The sequence below is a fragment of the Homalodisca vitripennis genome, chromosome X (assembly GCF_021130785.1).
Source record: "Homalodisca vitripennis isolate AUS2020 chromosome X, UT_GWSS_2.1, whole genome shotgun sequence".
NCBI lineage: Eukaryota > Metazoa > Arthropoda > Insecta > Hemiptera > Cicadellidae > Homalodisca > Homalodisca vitripennis.
Window position 1 is genome coordinate 98,855,373 of NC_060215.1, and position 25,985 is coordinate 98,881,357.

The following is a 25,985-nucleotide window of genomic DNA, read 5'->3' on the forward strand; positions in this document are numbered from 1 at the left end:
AATACTTAAGAACTTTAGTAAATAAATTCCGAGAATTTCGTTCCATCAGAGATGCCCCACGCTCAGGTCGGCCTCCTTTAGGCGGTGACAAACAGTTTGAAATTGTTGCACAATTTGTTGAAGATCCGCAGCAGTCCACCAGATTAGTAGCAAATCTTTGTGATGTTTCCCAAATGTCTGTGGTAAAGTTACTGAAAAAAAATAAATTTCACGCCTATAAAATTAAGCTTATCCATGAGTTAAACGAAGACGATCCAGACCGTCGTCTACAATTTTGTGAAGAAATGGAAGCACTAATTTCTGCTCATCCATTGTTTGTTCGAAACGTTGTGTTTAGTGATGAATTGCAGTTTTTTCGTCAATGGAGATGTGAACAAACACAACTGCAGGTACTGGGACACAGAAAATCCCCATGTTTTCCGTGAATCTCACACCCAGTACCCAGAAAAAGTTAATGTTTGGGCCAGGATTTTTGGGAATCACATTATAGGACCATTTTTTATTAATGGAAATCTCAATGGTCAACTGTATTTGGAAATGTTACAAGAATAAATTTTTCCTGCAATAAATACTGTTATTAGGGAGAATCAACATGAATTTGAAGAAGAAATCGTTCATTTCCAGCAAGATGGTCCCCCATCACATTATCATCGTGCTGTACGACATTTCCTGGGAACTCAGCTACGTGGTCAGTGGATTGGTAGGCGTGGTGTAATAGAATGGCCTGCACGGTCTCCGGACCTTACACCCGTGGACTTTTTTCTATGGGGTCACATAAAATCCGCAATTTACAAAACACCAGTAGCAAACCTTGAAGATTTAAGAAACAGGATTATTAATTCTTGCAACCAAATACCACCTCAGACTTTCCAAAACGTCAGAGAGGCGTTCACCCTACGCTAATATCACTGCCAAATAGTAGGGGGGCTTCAGTTTGAACATTTGATTTGACTTCGTGACGTGGTGAGTTATTAAAATTGTTTTGGTAATACTGGCTATTATTTCAGATTAGGAAAGAGATAGCAATCTCTGGTTTTCACCAATATTTAAGTTTTTTTATGGTCTTTAAAATGAGGGGTCACTTGATAGGGGTTTACATTTGAAATTTTTGGGTTGCCCCCAAAATTTCGCATTTTTGGGGGACAAAAAAAAGATTTCAATATCATAAAATGAAACTTCCTATCCATACTGCACCACTACCCAAAGGATATCTTCTTATATTACCTATAGAAAAAAGATAGACGGGGGGGGGGGTCCTGACTTTATATTCACCCTGTATAACAGTTTTTTCTTCTTTAAAATAAATATGGAGGAAATTCCATCAAGTTGTCACTTGCAAGGAAAATGCTGAGTACAGTGAGAACGCATAATGCAGATTACACCAACCAAACTCATAATGGTAATATCTCAAGATATGTTATATCATATTAATACATTCACTGATGTTAGGGTCTGAGATGCCTTGTACAGATATGAATAATATCCATCGCAGACTATGCATACTACTATTTCTAAACTTAGTGTAAAAAATTACGGTGAAATAGTGAGACATATATTTATAAGTAGTTATAATGTACATTTGTTATTTTTGTTATTTACCAGAAAATTCGTTTCTTAGTGGTTTTTATGGTTACTATACAGGGTACTGTACCAGGAGAAACCCAACAAACTTCTCAGGTTGTTTTCTCTCATCAAAATAATGAAACTAGTTAATGAAACTTATGTCCAGTAACACTTTGTTAGCGAGCCACAGCTAGCGAAAGATTTCGCCCGATTTTCTAGGAAAGGACGGAAATAAAGCGAAACTGATGTTTTTATGGCGCAAATAAAGTAGTTAAATTTATCGAATTTTCTGTAAATGGCTGAACAATTTAATCAAACTTAAACAGAGTGTATCTATACTTTTAACTCACTCATTATATAATGTTATAATCTCCGCATTATTGTGATATCTTTATATTAGTATAATAATCACCTAAAATTCTTTTTTTAAATTTATTTGTCATACGCATTTTGGCATTCCGCTATCTTCATTGTACATTCAACCCTAAATAAATAATAAACAAGTGAATATACTCATGTGTCCCATTTAGGCATACGGTAAATTTATACGACACAGTTATAGATTTGATTAGTATTCTGTATTTATTTTTTTTTTTAATTGGTTGTGTTTTATTTTTCATATTACTACTTAGAATATTATGAGGATCTTTATTTATAATTTAGATAGATTTGTAATTCTTCTTTGGTGTGTAATTTTTCTCCTTTGTTTAGATATCTAAAATTGCCATGTTAATTAATATGTGTGTAATTATGGTCCGTTTCTAATAGATGTTACGCGAAATTTTATTTTATTAGTTAAGTTCTCAGAACTGTAAATTATCTAGTATTTGAGAAAACTTGTGTCACATACAAAAAATGGATTGAAAAAACACATTTTTCATTTTGGAGAACAATAACTTTGTTATTTCACGAAGAAACAGATCAAAAATTATAATAAAACTTTTAAAAAATTATTAAAAACAAACTGTGTAAATAAAACACACATGAAGCGAATAGATATTTGGTTAAATGAAGTTATATTCATACCAGTGCAAAGTAAAATTAACCCGAAAGCATCAACCTTAACCTGTTCAACTAAATTACAGTATATTTCAAAAGTGTCTCCACCGACTTATAAGTTTTTCTGGTCGTTTACGGATGGTTATTGTTGCTTTCCCTAGTTCAAAAAGGCTTTCTTTTAACTGTGCAAAAGCTTTATTAATACGTATAAGAAGCGCTTCACGGGAATTAATTTTGACCTCGTAAACTTTTCTCCTTCATTCATCTCCATTTGCAAAAATCCAAAGGCGTATGATCTGAAGACCTGGGTGGCAAGTATATATGACCTCCTATAACGATCCATTTATAGGGAAGCTGTTCATGTAAGTAGGTGGAAACAACATCCGAAAAATGGGGCGATGCGCCATCATTTTGGAAGTACGCTGGCGTCGCGTTGCAAGAGAAACATCTTCAACCAATGTAGGTAATTCTTCTTAAAGTAACTTTAAGTGTGTCTAACCTGTTAAGCGCTCTTGAAAAATAAACGGTCAGTAAATGTAATCAGCTTATCATGAATAATATCACACCATATGTTGAAGCTAAAAAGCTGTTGAAATTTGCGGTCAATTGATGCATGAGGGTACACATATGCCCGTGAGTGTTAGTTTCGTAATTGTTGATACCATCACGAGTGAACTGTGTCTCACGGGTAGGTAAAATATACTTGAAGTAGATCATGAGTGTTTTAAACCAAATACAGTGCTCCAAGCGTTGGGAATTGTCTCCTGAATGAAAAATGCTGTATTATTTATGGTAGGGATAGAGCTTGTTAGAGTATTATAAAATGTACTTCATACTTCACTTTGTGTAACCGTGAACCGTTTTAGAAATGTCTTGTACTAACATCTAGATTATATTCAACAGCAGCAAAAAATTTTCCTCTAAAACAACATCATGTTGGCAAGAGCGGTCATACTGGAACTTTGCACTAAGAAGTGATCCTGTTTGCTGCAACGGTAGAAATGCGATCTATCATTTCGAATTCTGCGGTAAAGGTAACGTTGTCAGTATTTTTCAACAACGACTTTAGCATTGCCTTCACATACACCATACATAAACACCATAACAGGCGTACTATTCACTTGTAAATAGGTGTGGCATTACTACTCCAATAATTTAATAACTACTAAGGACGAAACTAGACTTACACGGACTAAAACATAATTACTACACGCTCATAGACTGAAAATAAACTGTTCGCTCCAAAAATATTTGAATTCTACATTGCTGCTTATTGTATTGACAACTTCTGATATAAAAATATCTAGCAAAAATATCATTCTGTGTTTTTATATCAAATTAGAGCAACCGTATAATATGTCAGCAGCACCTGAATGTACTGCTAAAATCAATCTATTGTATGAAATAATTTTTCATGTAAGAATCGCTTTCTGTGTACTTTATTTACACAATTTTGCTCAGAGTACAATGTTCTGAAAGTTTTATTAAAATTTTTTGTCTGTTTATTGGTGAGATAACAAAGTTTATTGTTACCCAAAACTGAAAAAATGCGTTTTTTCATACCATTTCTTGCATTTAAAACTGGTTTTCTAAAAAAACGACTTAACTTACGTGTCTGAGATCTGTTTTATTCAATTTATCAGATCAAAAGCCATAAGAAACGATTTAATTCTGGCCTTAATCTACATTGCCAAATTTCAAGACGCCATCTGTGTGAAATCTTTTGCTAGCAGTAACTCGCTAACGAAGCATTTTCTGATGTGTAAAATGAGCTGCCACAGTTTTCTACATATATTCGTGAATCACCCTGTATACATTATACATAGTGATTCCTTTAAAGGTGCGCATTTTTCATAATTAAATGTTTTATATTTACCAGTTGCCATTTGATATTGGATTGAGATAGAAAGCTCTAGTCTCCACTGTTCTTCTTATTTTGTCAAGACCTTTCAAATTAAGTGTCACGTAATGGGTCATTTCAATTGTATTCTCTCTCTCTCTCTCTCTCTCTCTCTCTTCTCTCTCTCTCTCATCTCCTCACTCACTCTCTCTCTCTCTCTCTCTCTCTCTCAATCCCTCCCCCCCCCCTCTCTCCCCCCCTCTAACTCCCGTCTCCCTCTCTCCTCTCTATACATATACATATTTTTTTTTTATAAATTCTTATTCATTAATGTACCGTTTTTTAAATTCATTTGTGTTGAATAATGCAATGGTTAAAATATTTAGTTCTTCTGAGATTCGTTTTTTAACAAAGTACTCCATTACAAATGTAACTATTATAAAGCAGGTTTGTCACTTTCAAAATTATGAATTCTCTTGGTTCCTTTAGCTTAGTATACTCAAGTATTCCCTTTCTACCAGTATTAAGATTGCATTAGTCTAAGAGGTTGTGCACGATATAGAGACATTTTGTTAATATTCGGACAGAAAACACATTCTTATATCCTAATTTTATTTATTAATACTTCATACGCAAGCATTTTTATTGATACATATACAACTATAATTTTGTAATAAAACACAAAATAAAATTGTCCTATATGAATAAAAGTTGCGTATTGGTGAATAAAACTACAGAATATTCAGTTAAATGACCATTGAAAACTTGATAATAATGTATATTTATTATGCTCCAACATATTATGTAGAGCAGGATATACTACTTATTTTTAAACTTGTCCAAACAATGGTCAAAATACTTAAGTATTACGTCTAAATGTCATAAATAATTATATTGTTTAATGTGACATCTTCAAATGTTAAAGTTAAAATCCTTAGAACCAAACAATTGTTACATAATTATTACGCTCATTGCAGCCAATGTGTTTTTACCACTATTATTACGGTAACTCAAGTTATGAAATGACAGAATACGGTATAGTGGTCCAACTTCAACCATGCAATATCCGAGCAAGGAGAGAGTTAACAAACAATCGCTCTACACTGGCAAGGAACTTGTCCAGTTACACCAACTGTGTGAGGAACGACCGTGAACGAAACAAAAGCCGTGTCTTTAAACAATCACTTAACACTGGTAAGGAAGTTGTTCAGCTACAACTATGTGAAGGCTAACAATGAATGAGTCAAAAACCAAGTTTTTAAAACAATCACTCTACACTGGTAATGAAGTTGTCCAGCTACACCAACTATGTGAGGAACGACCGTGAACGAACCAACAGCCTAATTTGTAAACAACCGTTCTACACTTGCAATGAAGTTTACATGTTAAACGAACCTAGTTAGGACTGATCGTAAACGAACAAAAAGCCGAGTTTGAAAATAATCGTTCTACACTGGCAAGGAATTTTTCAGCTAAACCAACTATATAAGAGACGGATACACATAAATTTCCCAAAATAATTATATATTATCATATTTAAAACATTCCATTATTGAGTAGTGAAATTAAAATAAACTCTTATTCATTAATGTACAGTTTTTAAAATACATTTGTGTTGAATAATACAATGGTTAAAATATTTAGTTCGTTCTTCTGAGATTCGTTTTAACAAAGTATTCCTTTACAAATGTAACTATTATAAAGGAGGTTTGTCACTTTCAAAATTATGAATTCTCTTGGTTCCTTTAGCTTAGTATACTCAAGTATTCCCTTTCTACCAGTATTAAGATTGCATTAGTCTAAGAGGTTGTGCACGATATAGAGACATATTGTTAATATTCGGACAGAAACTTTAAGAAGTAAATTTCTGACAGGATCATTTGTTGTGAATTTGTTAGCTGTTTTCACGCTGCTGCAAATCCAAGTGCCGAGTCAAACTAAACCAAAATTATAAAATTACTCTTATTGTTATGTAAAGTAAGTAGAAGAATTTATATTGAGATGCTTAATCTTCATGCAATGGTTTATTCATGCTTGAATGTTCTAAGAATGGTTTTCTGATTGAAAGTGAAATAACGAAGAGAGTAAAATATTCAGTAAACACACAAAGGCAGGCGGGTGTTGTAATTTGTTCCCTCTTGACCCCAGTTGGCAACAGTGCGTGGTTTCCTGTTTCCGTAACTCTCATATATTACCGTTTCCCTATTCATTCCTTCACAGCGACACAGGTAGCGTGTCAACACTTTCTCAGGCGGTTCCGTCAAATTGAATATTGTCCTTTGTAAAAGAGAATAGAGGTGAAATTTATCATCGTTCTGTTATAATATTAATATCCAAATTAAGTGGGATATTTGTAGCAGTTCAGTTATCGAGTATAGATATTTAAGTATATAATAATACGATTATAATGTATTATATAATTACTCAGGGTATATTATAGAAGATAGAAAACAACTTATACAGAATGTAAGACACTCTCTACACAAACTTGTTCTTCGGATGAAATTAACATGCAATTTAGCAACAAATGGTCTATACCTTTCCGCTTATCTTATATCTGTATGTGTGTTATTGTAAATCATATTAAAAAATATAACCTGTTTGGTTGTAAGCAAACTTTGGAAACTATTTGTGTTGAAAGAATGAATTAATTTATATGTTTGTTCGACTTACAAATTAAATTTCACAATTACGGCTCTTTTAAGTATTTAAACTGAAATATTTAAAAAGTACTAATCTTAGAGGAATGTGGCAAAAATAGCCTTTTGATGATCACGTACCAACAATCCAGTGACACTTTAAATGTTAAAATCAGTATATAAAACAATGTTTACTTGTTGCAATTTAGTCAAACCAATATTATGTTTCTTAGCGATAAGGAATATTCCTGGCAATAACTGATAAACATTTTTTGACAGTGTGTAATGTTTGTAAACGTTACCAATGTTTTGTTTTCATATTTTTAGAGTTTTATTTTGTTTGGTGTAACTTATTTTATCGTGATATGCCCCATTTCAATGTCAACAAGCCTCTGCGACGCCCTTATCTGAATAAATAGAGAGTAGATACAGTATAATAGGCGGACGATACTAGCTAAAAGTGGCCTTGATGTAGATAAACTCTGTTCCTGTGCTATGTTTGATCCATATCACGCCCTTAAATCTTGCGGCCACCGACTCTCCACAGGCCCTTTTTACTGTACTACTTCATTCATGGAATGGTTCAAAGAAGAATGTTCAACTGTACGTTACGTATTGTCATGGCAAAAGAAAATCGTTACTATGCAGTCTATAATAATGCTGAATCTGTGAAATTAAATATTAATTAAAAAAGAGGCATAATTTTCTATATTTATTTTCATAAGTTTGGGCACTTTAGAAATTTGAACAATTCAAAACATTTGTGGATTTTAGGTATAAACAGCATATAATGTAAATGTCTTGATTTGAAGCGAGTATTTTGGAGGGAATTGGTTTACATGCATAATTCTGGAATATAAACTGAAAGTTGAGATCCCAAAGCGTTAAATTAGCAAGCATGAATAGTGATTACATTGCATTTCAACTGAAATAAATATAATGTGGCTTGACTCTACTTTTTACTCCTAAATATGGCGGTAGAAAACATAGTTGATATGACGCATTAAATTCAGTTAGTGTCGGATGCCCCCCCCCTCTAAAATGAAACACAATAAAAACATTTATTTTTAAACAGGTGTTATCGGTTATATGGACGAGGCAATGCTTTAAAAATATAACTGAGGGGGTTGAAATACCCCTTCCCACATAAATATATTCTATTAACAACACCTTTATTATTTATGTGCAAATGTAATATCTGTTTATTACATCACACTGACGTGGAAACTCATTGTTAATTATATTTATTACGTTAATGACAACAATACGTTTTGTTACGAATCTTAATATCACACTCACGTTCATCAAAGAAATATAAAATGAGCTCTTTGTCTATATGCAATTTAAATCTCTTTGTTATCTTTTAACTTGGCAGATTAAGATGCTGTTTTTGGCTTAGAAATATGAGGGATAAACATAAAATCTAAATTACTTTTATACTTACTATTAGTATTATACAGTATTTAGCTGTTGTTTCGTTATAATATTTTAGAAAGATCTTAAATCGGATCATTATGTGTGTTACCGTATTATTAGCGGCAGTGGTCTGTCTCGTCACAAAGTCAGGATAAAACCCCACTTAAGTAAGTTAGCAAGAATATTTTAGCATTAAAGCAAAGTATTTGGGTGAGATGTAGATCGAAAGAACCCAAAAACATGAAGCGTGACTCATTTCATATTTTTGTTGAACCTATAATTTTGTATTTCATCAGAATTAAGTATTTTAGTTATATTAAATTATATGAATAAAATTTAAAAACGTATGAACATCATGGAGTAATTGTGCTTTTAACCAATAAAGTTGTTGTATTTCTTTGCGGTTGCATAGTGCATTTTAGGTTAAATCATCTCTATCCTAAAGTAAAGTGAAATCAAACAACTACGTATGAAGATTGGATGTTTAGCTCTTAGTATTTTCTTTCTACAACATACTAAGTTCTTTATTTAGGTATTATTTTTTAAGTTTTGGCTGTAACGGTTTCTCGAGTTTAATTTCAGAATACCAGCAAACTGTTGGTTTACCCTTACGTTTCTCCTCTAGAACTGAACTTTATTCTAGTTTTGGTAGAATGTTATAAATGTGCTGCACTAGATATAGTGGATAAAATTAATTGCAAAACTACTGTTACTAGAATTAATTTAATCCAACAAATGGCAATGGAAAATATGGACATTAAATATCTATCTATGCTGCATTTCTATAACTTTATTGCATAAAATTCACTACAATTTTCTAGATATATCTATCCCAAACCAATGATAATGGAAACATATAATGTTATTTTATGAACATTAAATATCTGTCAATGCCCAATTTAAATATTTGGTATTTTCATTAATTTTCTTTTAAGTTAAGTAGACAGGATATACCAATAGTACAATAAAATATTTTCTTCTAAATATTTAATATCTTTTGTGATGTTTATTGAACTGGCCCCATTACGTAAAAACGAAACTGACTTAATACTCTTATGCTCAGAACAAGATTGTGTAGTACTTACGGATCCTCCGCCCGCGGATTCTCCGAAGAGCGTGCAAAGCTCTGGATCGCCCCCGAAGGCGGCAATGTTGGCCTTAATCCACTGGATGGCCAGCGCTTGGTCCCACAGACCCAGGTTTCCCGGAGCGTCCTCGCTTCCAGGGGGTAGGTCAGGCGTCAGGTAGAGGAACCCGAAGGCGCCCACGCGATACTGCATGGAAGCTACGATGACATCACTAGTGGCGGCCACCAGGTCGGCGTCGTAGATATCCAGTGTCGCAGTACCCGACATATAGCCTCCACCGTAGATCCAGATCAGAACTGGCACCTAAAACAAACATAGCTTCATGTACTTCAGGCTGATAGGGACATTTTACTTGATTATTTACATCTTTCATGTTAATAACTATCTGAAAGTATATCGTGATGTTCCTCTAGTTATGAAACACTTAAAACTACACACTTGTGATTAAAACAATAATATGGTAATAAAATGTCTCATTCTTGGGATACTAACAATGTCTCATCTGATAAAAATATGTGATGTACTGTAGATGCGTTGAATGTCTGTTAAAATATAAGAGAACTAACACGTTCAAACAGACAAAAAAAAACTTTCAACTATGATATACCTGTATTTAATTTTTTTCGTATAGGTATTTTTATATTCTTTTCTGAATTTCTTTAAGAATACTCTACTTTAATAAGTAGTTGTAATTTCACATGGTTTAACATATCGCAAATCAATTTTCAAGCGATTAAGTTCTATTGTTTATCTACTAACTATTATGTCTATCTAAGTTACAATCTGCGTGAATGTTTACATTAAATTCACGAGAGAGTAAATTAACTGTGGAAGTCTCGTAGTTGGAGTTTGTCCTACAACTCCTAAGGGTGCTGGTATAATTATATTAGTCGCAACTTCAACATCTCGCGTGCCCAGTAAATCGTCTTGAGTTCCATAATACCCCCCAATAACTACTCTTAAAATGTTGAAAAGTTGCCGTTGTATATTTCTAACCAATTTCTTACTTCATAATGTTCAGTGAACTCTGGTACCACCATTACTGAAAAGTTAAGGCAACAATTAAATGTGAATTTTAAAAACAATTTTGTTTCTCAATGTAAAAAAATGTTTTAACGTAGAAGCTTCATACTTGTACACTAGAAAAGGTTGTGATTGAAAAATTATCTTCTAATCTAAGATTTTCATAATGTTAAAATAAATAAAACTCTTTCGGAAATTAGGAGCAAAGATAGATTTTAGACATTAGATCTTGGCAATTTGGATTATGAAAATATGTTTACATATGTATTTAAAATATTACTTATTACTTGTACGAGATGTTGAACATAAGAAATAGGTGAACAAAAAGGATCTTCTTCTCGAAGATCTTTATACATAAGCCACGAAGCCGTTTTCTACTTAAATTTTAGAGTAAACAATTAAAAGTCACGGTAAATAAAGCTTGCAAATTATAGTATTCTCTCTTTTTGATTTTACTTTACGCTCAAAATTACCTGCTCGTTTGGGTAACTAGCCCTCTTTCCAAAAAAACAATACTCTTTGTACCGAATGTACTTTCTATTAGTAATATGGCATATATCACAAGATTTTTTCAACTTTTGAATGCATGTTTTGAGTTAGTTTAATTTATAATAAAACTCTCTTTTCGTTTTATGTTGGCATTGTATTACTTTAACTATCTTAAATGTCTGAAAAAGTATACAATGCGTATTTACTTTCTATACTCTGAAAGAAAACATCACTTACAGACTGATACCTAAACTTTGAGTGTACTAAACATACACGTAAACTTTATTTAGTTGTCAATTAAAATTAATCGGCATTATTTACTGATACATAGAGCCAAAATCTGATAAATGAGAATGATTTATTTTTCAAATAGTTTTTATTCATATACATATTTAAAAATAATTCGTCAGTTAAATAATCATACATATAAATACGGGGCTTAGGCTTAACACGGGCTCTCAGTCTTTCTCTAAGTTATATGGGCCTGCCTTTTGTTTGAACTCTTTCGACAAGATAAGAACAGAGGAGAAAAGATCTAGGGTATTTCTTGCAAAATATATGTGATTTAAAACATTTAAAACACACTTATTCTGTGCTATCCGTATTATGTCAGATCCCGTTCAGTAACCACCATGGCTAGTGAAATTCAAAGATCTTCGTCAAACTGACCACCAAGAAGTTTTATAGTGTGACACTCATCCAGTGGGGCATCACTAATGGTAACTTAGGTAAAAGGCTGAAAAGGCATCATCTGGCAGGAAACTTAGTGAACTCTTATTTTTATTAAAAGGATGTAATTATTTTACGAACAATCATTTATACCTTACAAATCACAGTTAAAGGATACACACCACATCTACCATGAGTAATAATTTGAAGTTCTTTTGAATTTGAACATTTCCGAGGAAAATAATCCTATTCTGCTTCCTGAATCTCATTATTTAGGCTGTTTCTGGTTCTGCATTATTTTATCTCTACCACATCCTGTCATTATAGTATTCTCTCTTTTTGATTTTACTTTACGCTAAAAAGTACCTGCTCGTTTGGGTAACTAGCTCTCTTTCCACAAATCAATACTCTTTGTACCGAATGTATTTTTTATTAGTGTTATGGCATATATCACAAGATTGTTTCAACTTTTGAATGCATGTAAACTTATCCTATTGTCATCAAAATTTTCTATTGTTACAGATTTTATACTAAATTCCCTCCAAATCACCCTAATTTTGGTACCTCCTTTAGAGACTAGCTGATTATACTAGTATCAAGTATAACTTAATTGATCAAATATACCACTTTCTTAAAATTATTCATGCAGGACACACTTTACCCTTGGTTATTTGCAGCACGCCACAATAAGACCTTTCATATTGAATCTAGAGTAATCCGCACACTGGGCTTTTGATTTAGGCTAGATATGTAACTGGTCTCTTATGCATATTTCCCTCGCAACACCTCTTTCATGTTACTATATCACCTCGACTATTAATAACTGAAGACGTGTCATCATCACCTTTCAAGCAGTTCATGATAAGTAGCATATTATTCAATACTGAGATCTTCAATATGCTTATTTACAAAACGAGCATCTTTATGAGGAGGTTGTGAGCAGGTTTTAGCTATGAGGGTGATGTTGTTAGGCATTATCTGACCTGTACACATCACATATACAATATTTATCATTCTTATCATCAACCACTCTACAAAGAAAGTGAAACTGTGGATAAATATTATGTTATGTACGGATTATTTGAAAACACGCTTTAGTTTTTACAGTAATTTATATATCTGTATCCAGACATTGAATAATGGAAAAGGCAGAATACTTTTCAACAATGTACAATGTATTGGTGTGTTACAAATATCCTTCAGTGTGTATACATTTTGTGTCAACAGATACGAATCTGTAATGTCATCAGTACGATATCCAACAACTATTTCAATAGTGGGAATTTTTTTAACTAATTGATTGTTTTTAAATTATTTTTTATTTTGGAATCTCCTGACACATATATCCTCTAACTGGCCAATGTACACCTACCAGTAGAACCCTCAGGCATCGAGTGCCCAAAACAAGCCTTAGGCCAAACACTGAACTTTGAGCACTATAAAATGTGATGTAGTCAATCCTTCAATAATATCCATTCCTTATTAATATTCTAATCTCCATTAATATGTTTAATGTGTTAAGGTTCAGCACCACGTATGTTAGAAATGCCTTTTTATTGCCATATTAGCAAGCGGGCCGTGTGTATCAACTCTGGTTCTATCATAGAACCCAGCTAGTTCCAGCCCAGAAGATCAGATTAATGTGTAGGTTACAGTTTTGTAAATGATACACTAACAGGTCTCACTAAACACTAGACATTTAAAATACATTGAAATACATGTTTTACTGTACTTTGTAAAATTCTTTAAGAAAACAACAACAAAAATTGTCACGTGTGCAAACTGTGCCTCATGTAATATTATTGTACAATCGTGAAAAATTTACATGTTGCAAATACTGTCAATTTGATTTAAAAACACAACTAAAGTAGCGTATCCATAAACGTCTAATTGATAAATTAAATTACATTAAAATACAAAACCAATATTTAATACATATTATTGTGAGGCCTTTCGATATCCAAGATACCTTCATCAGACACATCACAAAATAAATTTTGTGTATTTATTTTGTGATGTGTCTGATGAAGGTATCTTGGATATCGAAAGGCCTCACAATAATATGTATTAAATATTGGTTTTGTATTTTAATGTAATTTAACAGTGACCAATATAAGCTCCATCTACAGCAGTCTAATTGATAATAAAACGAACGTGGCCCCTGATAGCAAAAATGAAAATTGTATCTTGGGCTCTGCCTCAAAGGCTTTAGGTATCATAAATAAGTAGTGTTGTTACGAATAGTTTTTGATTCAAATGACGCTGAATGGTTAATGAGTGTTTATTTAAAACAACATGAATGTGAGACTTAATCACTCAGTCATTGAATACATTTATTTTCACCTTATTAAGGAAAGTAAAAAAGTCTAGAGAGGTTTTAAGCTGTTTGTGATGGTATTACATCTACCTTATACAAAAATAAACGCATCATTAACGGATCACAACACCGAAATGTAAAATTGTGGTAAACAAATTTTACTTGTGGTAAAAATGTGGTAAACGAAGGTGTCTCTCAGACAATATGCATTTATCGGAATTCATAGATCTGATTTTTATGGTGATAAAACGTACAAAGTCAGCTGTAAAAACATCTAATACAGCACGATGAGCTAAAAGAGGAGTACGAGAAAGCTCCTTTTGTACATCCAATCACAAATGGAAAGTTCTTCGCGTCAAAAGGAAAAAAATGTTCATTTGGAATACCTTCACTATTACAAGTACTCGACACAATTTGCAAAACACTGAACAATGAATTAGTGACAGCTGGCCTAGAGGTAATTTTGCTGGACTAATTAACTTATTTCTAGAGATTGATAGTTTAACACTGCTCGAGTTTTCTGCAAAGCTTGGTTGAATGGAGGTCCACTTTTATTTTAGCATCTTATCAGGCTTAAATTTAAATTATAGTCAGCCGAAAGTTCAGAACGCTTAAAACCAATTACGGTGAGCAAATAACTTTCAGTTACTCAAGTAATTACTTAGCTGAAAATTCCATATAATGCTTATAAAATATCTTTTGTAGTAGGTATATTCAGGCTACAAAGAAACAATAGTCAGTCGGGTGAAATATCATAAGTATTGATAGAAGAGAATACCACTCCATTCAATATTCGAAGTCTAAAGAATTGGGTCCTGAGAAAAGCTACTTGTTGAATATTATTCCTTGGCCAGTGCCGTACCGTCTATGTAAAGTCGAGTTAATCGTAGTTCTTAAACACGTGATATTAAGACATTTAGACTTAAATTCAGCTGAAATATTGAAGCAAGACATAAATCGTAAAAGGACTTGGTATAGCTCTGGTATAGAAACCACATCCACCGCCCATGAGAGAAAGAGGTGCTTAAAGTTACCTATCATAGAGTACTTTATCTCGTGACATCAGTTTACCCAATAATGTTTTGATATGTGAGCCTAGGACATCAACATGAAAGGTATCAAGTGGAAAATATAATTTTAGTACGATGACTTACAAATGAGTTCTTAAAAAAGAAAATAGGTTTGTCAACACAGCAAACAAGACGATACCACATATAATGCATCTGGTATTGTATTTTATGTCGATTTTACAGGCATGTACAGTACATTCTACATACAAAAAAGCCGTTGTGAAGGAAAATAAAGTCAAAAATACTTCCAGATTATGTGCCTCTCATCAATAAACTGTGTTTGATATTACGTACCACCTAGCACTAAAATCGAATAATGAAAGAATAAACATATTTTCACCTTTTATTTTTATTTTGAAATTTGAGAGTAAAAGCAACGGTATGTCTGTATTTAAGGCTAAACCCAGATTTAATTGTAAGAGAGGAAAAGGGGACTCGAGGTAATACCATTAACGCATTCGTTCCACACGTCGGAATCACATTAGATTAAAAATAGTTTGAGTCAAACACTATTTATTCCCGGATACTTCCCACAGTGTATGCAAGGATTAGCGCAACATTTTGTTGGGGAATCCTTAAAATGTCAATGTTTAATATTTAAACTGCTGACTGTAACACTAAAACCGTAAGGTGATAGGTCTCCGCACCAATTTAAAAGAGAGCTCAGGTACGAATTCAACTTACAGAATGAAAAATAACAACCACAACCCAAAAACATCCCTGAGTTTTACACAATTGGGTTTGTACTGTAAATTTCATAACAGTTAAATTGTTATATGTTTTTATTTTAAAGCAATTAGAAATAATTTAAGAAATATACTTAAATAATAATATTTTCATTATCAAATTTTGTTCAATGGAGATTTTATTTGTTCCATGATCCAAATCTCTTACAATTACTTTGGAATTCAAGGTAATAAGCTGATTCATCATTAAACTTAACTTAACAGTACACAAAATGACACATATTGCACATTTAAACTTATTCGTGTCTTTGTGAAAGATGACGAAACATGACATGGAATTAGTCTAACTACTGAGCAAATTAATTAAACGGTTCTTAGAAACATCTTGTTAGTTTTAAGCGTAAAATGAGAACTGAGGGAAAAAGGAGAGAAATAAACATAACTTTGAGGCTAAGCCCTCAACAAAATCCGTGGAGTGGAAACACTTGTGAAAAATATATTGCTAACCTCACTACCTTCTACACCCTCCACCACCCCCTTCGACCCACCACACCACCATTCCCGCAGTCAGCGGAACCGGTAATGAATAATATTCATCATTAATGGTTGCAATTATACCAGAACTTCCCGCCGTTCTCTAGGATATGTGTGCGCACACAAATGTTATTCGTGTACTGATTGATATGGTTATTGCAAGCTTATTTATGTGTTATGGCAGCTTGACACACGAAGAGGAGTTCTAATACACAAAGAACTATTTGTTTTTTGGAGAAAGATTAGGTAAAGAAACGACCATAATATAGTTCAAATTTTAATACTTATAAATGTTTTAGCTGTACTAGTATTTTGTTATAGGCGAATGCAACATACAATGTCTATTTGTCTAAGTAAAAGGATACAACAACCATGAGTGATTGTTTTGTAAAGATCAAAATCATGTATATTAATTAGTCATTGTAATGAAATTAAATTTATGTTAAAACCTACAATTAAATGTACTTAACTTCACACGAATGAACAATTCCCAAATACACTTATTGCAATAATCTACAAATATAATATCCTGCATGTTTATTTATCACACTTCAAAAATAGTTATGATTCTAAGATGATGTTGATAACAAATATTTTTAACTAGTGGCTTTCAAGCCCACTTTTAAGAATCCTGCAAAATGTATATATGTATGCAATACTTGAAAACTATATGTATATATTTATTTAGTATTTTGTATAGTTTTTTTTCATTAATAACTATTGCTGAAGTGATCACATGATCGTAATAGTACAAAATATAATGGACAAAACTGTAGGGAATATTTGATTAAATGTTATCTGAATTTTTCTTTGAACTTTTTTCAAATATAGGGTTTTAATATTCATTTTTTTATGTTGAAAAAATAAGGAATGTTGTCCTTTATCTGTGCTTTCTGTTTATTTGCCATTTTTCCACCTTGCATTTTAAAATTTTTAAACGTCTAAATGATTTTCAACCATACGATGGCTTAATATTATACAAATTTCAAGAATTTGATTTAATACTAGTTGGATTTTAGAAACTGGTGTGTTTAAGAAGTATTGTTTGTAATATACAATATATAATATGTATATTTATGTATGTGTACGTATTTTATATATATATATATATATATATATATATATATATATATATATATATATATATATATGCCAGACATTATGTAAAAATGGCCATTACAGGAACCCTATGAACTCATATTTTTGGGGATGTGGAGGATGGATGGTTAAATATTGCTTTTAAATGTTACTAGCGTGCTAATGCGTCTACTGTACTTAAAATGGATAGTATATGAATTTCTGAATTTAATTTGACAAATTTACACGTTCACTACGAATTACGTAAACCTCCTGTGGCTTTAGGTTTTGTCTTAATATCAATATTTTATATCTATTTCATCATACCATTTTTGAAACATCTTTGTAATTGAGTTTGTACTAAAATCTGTTTTCGGTAAACCCTTTAAAACTGATTTTATTGACATAGACGTGTTTCGATTTTTAATCATCTTGGGGGGGGGGGGGTTTAACCATTTTTAAAGGGTTTTAGTTACTTTTCATCACATTAATATATATATATATATACAGTATAGATAACCCTATAAGTGGAATTAATAACATAATGTGTGTGTGTGTGTGTGTGTGTGCGCGCGCGCGCGTGTGTGTATGTGTGTGTTAACCTATTACTTGAAACCGTTCATGTATAATATAAATTAGGCAATTTTAAAATTGATGTCTACATGTATTCCTTGTATTCCATATACATGTGTTGTAAAGTACATCAAAGCCTTTCTCTATTTGGTGGACGCAGTAGAAGATAGCATTAATTTCACAAAGTATAATATCACATGTATTTAACTAACATCTGTCCATAATATAGTCTAAGTGAATGTCGTAATCTTGAGTTTCCGAGTTAGGGCAAACTCTCTGAAAAGGTTTGCTCTATCTTAGCTAACTTGACTTGTAATTGAAGTGGAAATTTAACGACAGCGCTAATATACTTTAAAAAACATTGTTTCCAATTAATTTTATTTTTTGACATACACTTTAGATTGGGACGGAAAGTATCCTCTATAAAAGCACAATAACCACTGACCATAAAATATACTATATTAATGCTATTTTTGATTTTAAAAAATATTTTTGCGTAAGCCTATAAGTTTAACCTTCACAAATCCATACACAAAAACTACAAATCCATATCTATTACCTTTGTGCCATGATAGGCAAACATACCTTGCCATTTAATCTACAGTGACGTGTTACTTGTGAATAATAAAAATACTTTATCATAAAATACAGTGTCCTAAGAGTTCTAAAGTATGTTTAATATTATATACTCATGTGACGTGATTTTATGCATGGATAACTTTAATAATGATAACGCCATTCAATTACAAAACTCTGAAATTAGTCATTTGTTAGGAAATTTATAAGGAAACAGGTAATACATCCTTCGCTGTTGACTGTATGACAATATATGTTTGTTGACATATATTTTATTGTTCGGGGCATTAGGAATAAGTGCCCCGTTGGCAGAAAAGCTAATGATTATAACCACTTAGATTTTTTAATGTCCCCAAATGTTTTTAGGTTTAGAAGTACTGACCTCGAAGTTATGTTAATTTATTCTGATCATTTGAACCTTACCTTATTCCTAATTCATTTACTCACCATAAAAAATACTATCAACCCAAAAATATGTACCTTCGGATTTCATCTTTTGCTTACTTTGGCATTTTAACTTGAGAATTCCTTTTCATTTTAAAAAGAATAGAAAATTATTAACTCTGAGTTTCAATCATCACATGAAATAATGTACTTAGACAGTTTTGTACAGTCTATTATTATAATTCAATTTGTATATGTTAATTTTACCAGTATTGTTGCGGTAGTATAATTTCAGTCATTTTACGTTTTATCTTTCAAATATTAAATCTGTCTGCAGACAACGAAAATAAATCCCTGGTTATCTAACCCATTTGGATTAGATCTTCAGGTTGAAATATCATTTAAATGAGAAGGTTACTGTATTGGAAACAATATGGTTATGGGGCGCGTTTTGCTTCTTCATGTGGGAAGTTTTAATTGGGGTTGAAGTAGAATGAATTCACACTTTGTCATCACTACTAGAACTATTAATGGTAGTGTAAAGAGTAATGTTACATGTCTCCAAATAACCTTGCTTTTTTTCTTGCATTGAGAGAATAAAGCAAAATGCTTAAAGGAATCGCTGAAGTAATTCAATAAGCGTAAAACTACGTGTAATTTCAAAGCTATTATCCTCGAAGTCGAAACAACCTTAGTTGTCTTACCCCTTAATTCTCGACATATACTTCATAATTAGCAACTTGTATATTGCATGTTAGTAATAATAATAATAACTCTCTCTCTCTCTCTCTCTCTCTCTCTCTCTATATATATATATATATATATATATATATATATATATATATATATATATATATATATATATATATAAAATGAAACGTATGTGTAAACCGTAAGTTTTGTAGCAGTATTCACACAATTGATACCATTTTTGATATTTATTTATTTGTTTGGCGAGGATAATGCTCATTGCAATAGGTTATAAAATTTATTTGCGTGTATTTGGGTTATTATAATTGTGTATGTAATAGATCATATAAAGAGTAACGTTTAAAGGAATGCTATTCTAAATATAATGCATTATTAATAAGATAAGGTGGGCTACTAGGATGAAAGGTATACATTTTTTTAAACAAGGCTCAAAGGAATAATAATAATAAACAAAGCGAAACAGGAGATTGATATGTTCGTATAAATTATGTACATTTCAGACATAAATTAATCACTAGTTTTTTTATGTTTTGTGCTTTCTTCTTTAACGTGGAAAGAGGAGGAGGATTCATAGTACTCATTTATAACATGTGGATTATATTTTTACAAAGCCAAATGTGTGATTTAAAAGCTCATCTTAAAAACCTCTTAATTAATTAAGTAAGTGCTATTCATTCCCTATCTAGTTTGAAAGAAATTGGTATATACAGATTTGTTTGTGCTTTTTTTTAAAATTATCAATGTTGTACACACATTTTTTGTTATGAAAATTAAACTTTTCTAAAAATTATACTTTTATATTTTACAGATGATTTGTTTATATTCACCTACATTGTAGTATGTGATAGTTATTCACCTGAGAAAGAGATCAGATTTCAGATATCGAAACGTAGTGTTATACATATTGTAACATATAACGATGGTAAATGTCAAAAAAAACTGTTATCCTTTCAAACCTTCCATTGTCAATAACAAACCTTAAACAATGAATTTAGAGATGTATTGATCTTAAGCCCATCCCCTATCACAAAGAGAGAAAACAAAATTGTATTAACAATTTTACAACATTTAAGAAATGTATTGCGTAAAAGGGTAAGATATGTCACGTGTAAATGTTTAACTACCTAATGAGAAAGCAATTTATTGGCCTTTATATAACTGTGTAAGTGGTTTTTGAAAACATTAAAAAATAGTATTCTTTAATTATATATTGATTTTTAAAAACAATGTTATGCATAAACTTGCCTCCCTCCTCAAAAAGGAATAGATATAAAATGCTCCTTGTTTGTAACCGAATAACAATATTAAAATACAAAATTTAAACATTTTCAATAAAAACACAGGTTTCATTACTTTTTCTCAAGATTTAGTTTTTTCTTTTGCAACTTTTTCTTCTATAATTTAAACGTGTTTATTAAGTGATTCTTATTTATGATTAAAACATAATTCAAAAATATGCAAATATATGTCGTTTATCTTTACATAGTAGTTATGTGTGATAGCTCATCTTGTTGTATTTCTACTATATTTTATCTTTAACATAAAAAATAAAATTGAATCGGATATTATATGGCATATAAAAAGCATTCAAATAAAAGTTTACATAATCCCACCTCCAATTCCACCCACATATGGCATTAAACAACTTTTCTTAACTTTCGCTCACACAATTTCCCAAGTTGCGCCCTCCAACCTACAACACAAACTTACAACTTAGTTGTTAATTTAATCAAACTAAGTCGACAACACGTTTTGCCAACTAATATAAACTTCTTTCGTCTTATTTCTCCGGTGTTTGTATAAGACTTGCTCCTATTCAATGTTGTTTCTAGTTTGAATACCTATACTTGTTAAATTTGTTTAAAATTTTAGTTATAAAAGAGCAATTATAGGTAAAAGATAAAATGTACTTAAATCCTAATGTTTTAAAATTCCTAAAAATCAAGGGTAGCGTTTTTATTGTCTATTTCCATTATTTATTTTAAATATTAATGTGCTATTGTATTTATAGAATAACTAGAAATATTCTAAAATTGTTAAATAAAGAACTCAATATATTACGTGGCATGTTCATATCGTAAATGTGAAGATCCGTTGAAGAACCTGTGCTATTGGGTAAATTATTTCAGATTCATTTATCACCTAATAATAAAAATAATCAAACATTTAATCAATTTACCTATTAATTGGCCTAATTTAAAAGAGAAACCAACTAGAAAATACAAAATATTGTCAAATTATAACTAGGTCTTGTTTTTAAAATTCAAAGTCCAATTACATTCTTTAGCTTATTTCAAAAAATGTCGTTTTTTCGAAAGGTGAACACAAAGTCGCTTAGGAATACCTGTTATTAGCTTTGCCTACAAAACGTTCAATTCAAAACCAATGTAACTATTGGCGAACGTGTAACTTTAGTGTAATTTTATATTACTTCCGAACATATACTACAAATAACCGAGTGGTCCTTACTGAAATAGTTGTACACTAGCACGTTGCAGGTGGAGAGCAGGATATATATAGAACTTATATTTGAATAATTGACACTGTATACAGCTACCTTGCAGTAATGTCATTAGCTGTGCTGGTTGACCAAACTATTCCCTTCAGTTGGGTTTGAGTGTGGGGCCGGAGCCATTGTAGAGGAGGTCATCGATTTTATATAGCATCGGGTGAGGGGGAGGCGCCCCCACCGTGAGTACCGCACAACTTTGCACAATCAATTACTGTCCGTCATCAAAGTTCCTGTGTGATTCATGACTCCGATAATGACTCTAGATGTGTTAAACATGGTTATCGTTAAAAATATATACGATACGTTTTCGTTTCTGAAATTAGAACTTTAAAAATGAGTGACATTTGAGATCCTATGTAATTTGAAATGAAATATTAATTTGCTACATAAAAATTAAAAAGCTAATATATATAATTTAAAAATTATAACAGTCAAATCCAAATTTAAACAAAATAAAACATTTTCAAACCAAAAGTAAAGCAAAGGTATGCCTTCCCCCACAAAGTTATTTTCTTAGTCCCTTCCCATTTGGAATTGCGATAATTTTTTAACACCAAAGATTCAGTTATGTTTAATTACTCTCTCTACTTAATATTACTTTCTTTTTGACAAGGTTACAAATCTCTCTACATATGTTGCTGATCAGTTGCACCTTTGATTTCATTAGTCACACAGCAGATAAATAATTTGCATGGACGAGGTGTGCTTAGGTTCATGGGGAATAGATCAGTTAGTTGTAGGGTCTGACACTAGGGCTGTGCCGCGACCACCGCGTAAGTATGTCGAGCCTCCTTTCACGATATTTGCAAGCTTTACAGAAAAGCTTTTTGTTAAGTGACATTCCGACAGTGCTAGCGTCGTGACCCTCATTTATTCCTCTTCAACTGTTCACAACGCTGCTCTATGAAAGCGCACTATAACTGCTTTGCCTCAATTTATAGCATTGGATGGGTTATCTCTTGTGTACCTAATACAATCTAAATTAGCACTTTATTGGTAGAGTTGTTGACAAATCAAGTGGGTAAGCGGGACTTAGGAAATAGGAGGCCTTGATTTTTCACGTTTCAAAAATCTTCCAAAAGGCGTAAACGAAATATCTAAATTGTTATAGGTATTAAATATACTGTTAAAGGGGGATTAAAAATGGGATATCTCATGCAATAGGTATACGCATGATATGTATATACGTTCTATGATAAGAAGTGACCATGCAGAACCCTTTACAAAAACAACAAGACTTCTAGAGTACGGATAGTTTAAAGAGCAGAAAGTTGTAAATCCGTTCGTACATCTATGATACCTAGTTCAGGAAACTACAAGACCATCCACAAAGGAGTTTCCTTTGCACAGCATCGATTGTTTTATATGTATAGTCTCTGTCCCTATTCTAAACAACGGAGCACACTCACGATGACTTTGGAAGAATGATCTTTAAAACATCATACAAGAGTATTTGTTATTGAAAACTTGGACTATCCACACCATATGTCTTACATTTCTCCTTGCTTCCAGTATTTTATACAAGACTGTTTACAAGTTCAGAGTACATCAACTTTGAAGATTCAAAGTTGATGATAGATATGATAACACAGTAAAATCCAGCATGATGTGTTTTTTCTCAATCTACTGCCACTAATCTTATAAAGAAGAAAAGATTTCCTTTACAAAAAAAGTGTTTCTGAAGTTCAATAAAATTTGATAATATTCAGCCCATCTTTCTTATTATAATCTGCATAAATCTCGACATCATACTTAAGAATAAACGTTAAAGTCATTAATGAATAAGAAGAAAAAATGAGTTTGAAATCGGAGTCTTGAGATACTTCTGAACTGGTGATAAAACTCTCACGATATACTTCACAACATAAACATTATTTTTGAGGTAGAATAAGTAAAGCAGAATATAATCCAGGGAATGAGAATAAAATTAAACCCCAAAACCGAAGCTCCTCGCAAACTAAACTTAACGGTAACTATGTTTTGAAGTTCTAGACATCAACATTTCCTTTTCACAAGAAGAAATAAAAGTCATCCAGGATTTGACTTTTTTTATTAGATGGAAAACCACTCCTCAATGTCAAAAATCAGTAATGGTTTCTACCACATGTAGAAACACTAAATATACTAAATTAACGAAAACTCGGCAGATTTATATTTCCTGCGTGGAGTACCATGCAAGAAACAATAGTTTTCACACGTCAAAAAGATTCCAGCGTGAAGCTATTTTTAAACTTTCAGCTTGGAATGTCAAAAATGTATAAGCGATGTTTCATATTTTATTTTAAAATATTTAAGTTCATCCGTTTTCTTGGAGCATCCTAATCATAATTAACATAAGAAACAGAAATTGAGGCTCTATTACATATTCAAAAGTCTATAAAACGTCTGAATTCCGTATTAAGTGAACGTGCATGGCCAAAATTATTATTAGCCACAACAAATAAACTGCTCTCTTTTTCGTTAAAAGTGCTTAACATATTTAAGGCATAAAATTTATATGAAGACTTGGGATTACAAGAATTGGGAGGTACATCCATTCCAAGAATCCAAGAGTGCGTATACTTGTTGTTGTATTATAACTACAGTCATTGATGTTAAAATGTATTTTATGCACACATTTTTAAATTTTCAGTAATTTATACTCTTATAAGTATAAATAAAGAAAGGAAAGTCATAATATGACGTTCAACATGTAAACCGCAAAATTAGGCATAGTTCTCTATATTTTGTTCTAATATGGGTTGAGTTTACTTTAGTGACGGAGTAAATAGTTGTCGTAATTAAAGCCATCCACTAATCCTAAAGATATTCAATTATTTCGTTCTTCGCGGCATGAGAAAACAGGATAAAGAAATGATAAGGAGGACACTGATACCAGCAGTACTGAAAGTTTCTATTTCACCAAACTCCCACACACATAGGAGAGGTGGGTGGATTTTATAATCCCAGGGAGTCACGGTATCTCATGTGATCGTATTATTAAATTTACTGGAGTTCATATACGCCGATTAATTTTAATACTGAAGGACTGAGATCCATTGATCGACATCGCATCTGCAATACCGTACATCTAGCTCAGCAATCTACAAACAATAAAATTATCTGATGCAATATTCTCTTTAGTCCTATGGTACATACAATCAGATTCCCAATAAATATTACATTAGATATTTTCCGCAACGTAGGTGGCCTTATACTAGTCTGTTTGTGCTAGGGTTTTCTAACGAAATTTACGGGACTGCTTCTACCTAACGTTAAGGTTGCACACTACTTCGGTATTCAGGAAGATATACATTCCAGAACAGATCCAGGTACTCTAGGTATTCAGCATTACTGATGATTCAAATACAGCACATCTTTTTCAAACCATGATACATAACGTAAAGTGAGAAAAGTGTTTGGAAACAATTAATAGCATGGATTTTACCCAAAGCAGTCGTAATGTATGGCTGCGTGCAACTTTCTCAAAAAATACCCAACGCTTCTGAAACTTCAGGTATAGTCATCCAGACAATGTCATCGTGAATGAATATGTTCCGTGTAGGTTTGAAAGAAGTTTATTTCATTACTCAGGACGGGAAAGAAAAATGAACGACATTTTCAAGATTACTAGGATTTCATATGACCTTTACACGATCAGGTAGGGTTACAAATGAATCACGCCCTCAGCCCTAATTCTCTTAAGAAATCCATGTAATGTTAGCCAAGCTGTCGCTTGGTAAATAAATTCATTTTCTCAGTTCTGTATTCTAAGTCATAAATAAATAAGCCTAAATTTATTAGCAAAGTAAATTAATAATAACGTTTATAATGAAGCGG

General features: G+C 32.0%; 1 protein-coding gene across 1 annotated transcript in view; it reads right to left on the bottom strand.

Annotated features, from left to right (window-relative positions):
- The window catches only part of LOC124369736 (acetylcholinesterase-like), a 232,858-nt gene that overhangs the window by 76,995 nt on the left and 129,878 nt on the right, over positions 1-25,985 (bottom strand). The window contains exon 3 of the mRNA XM_046827802.1: positions 9,543-9,848. Coding sequence (XP_046683758.1) covers positions 9,543-9,848 — 306 coding nt within the window. The remainder of the gene's footprint in view (positions 1-9,542; positions 9,849-25,985) is intronic.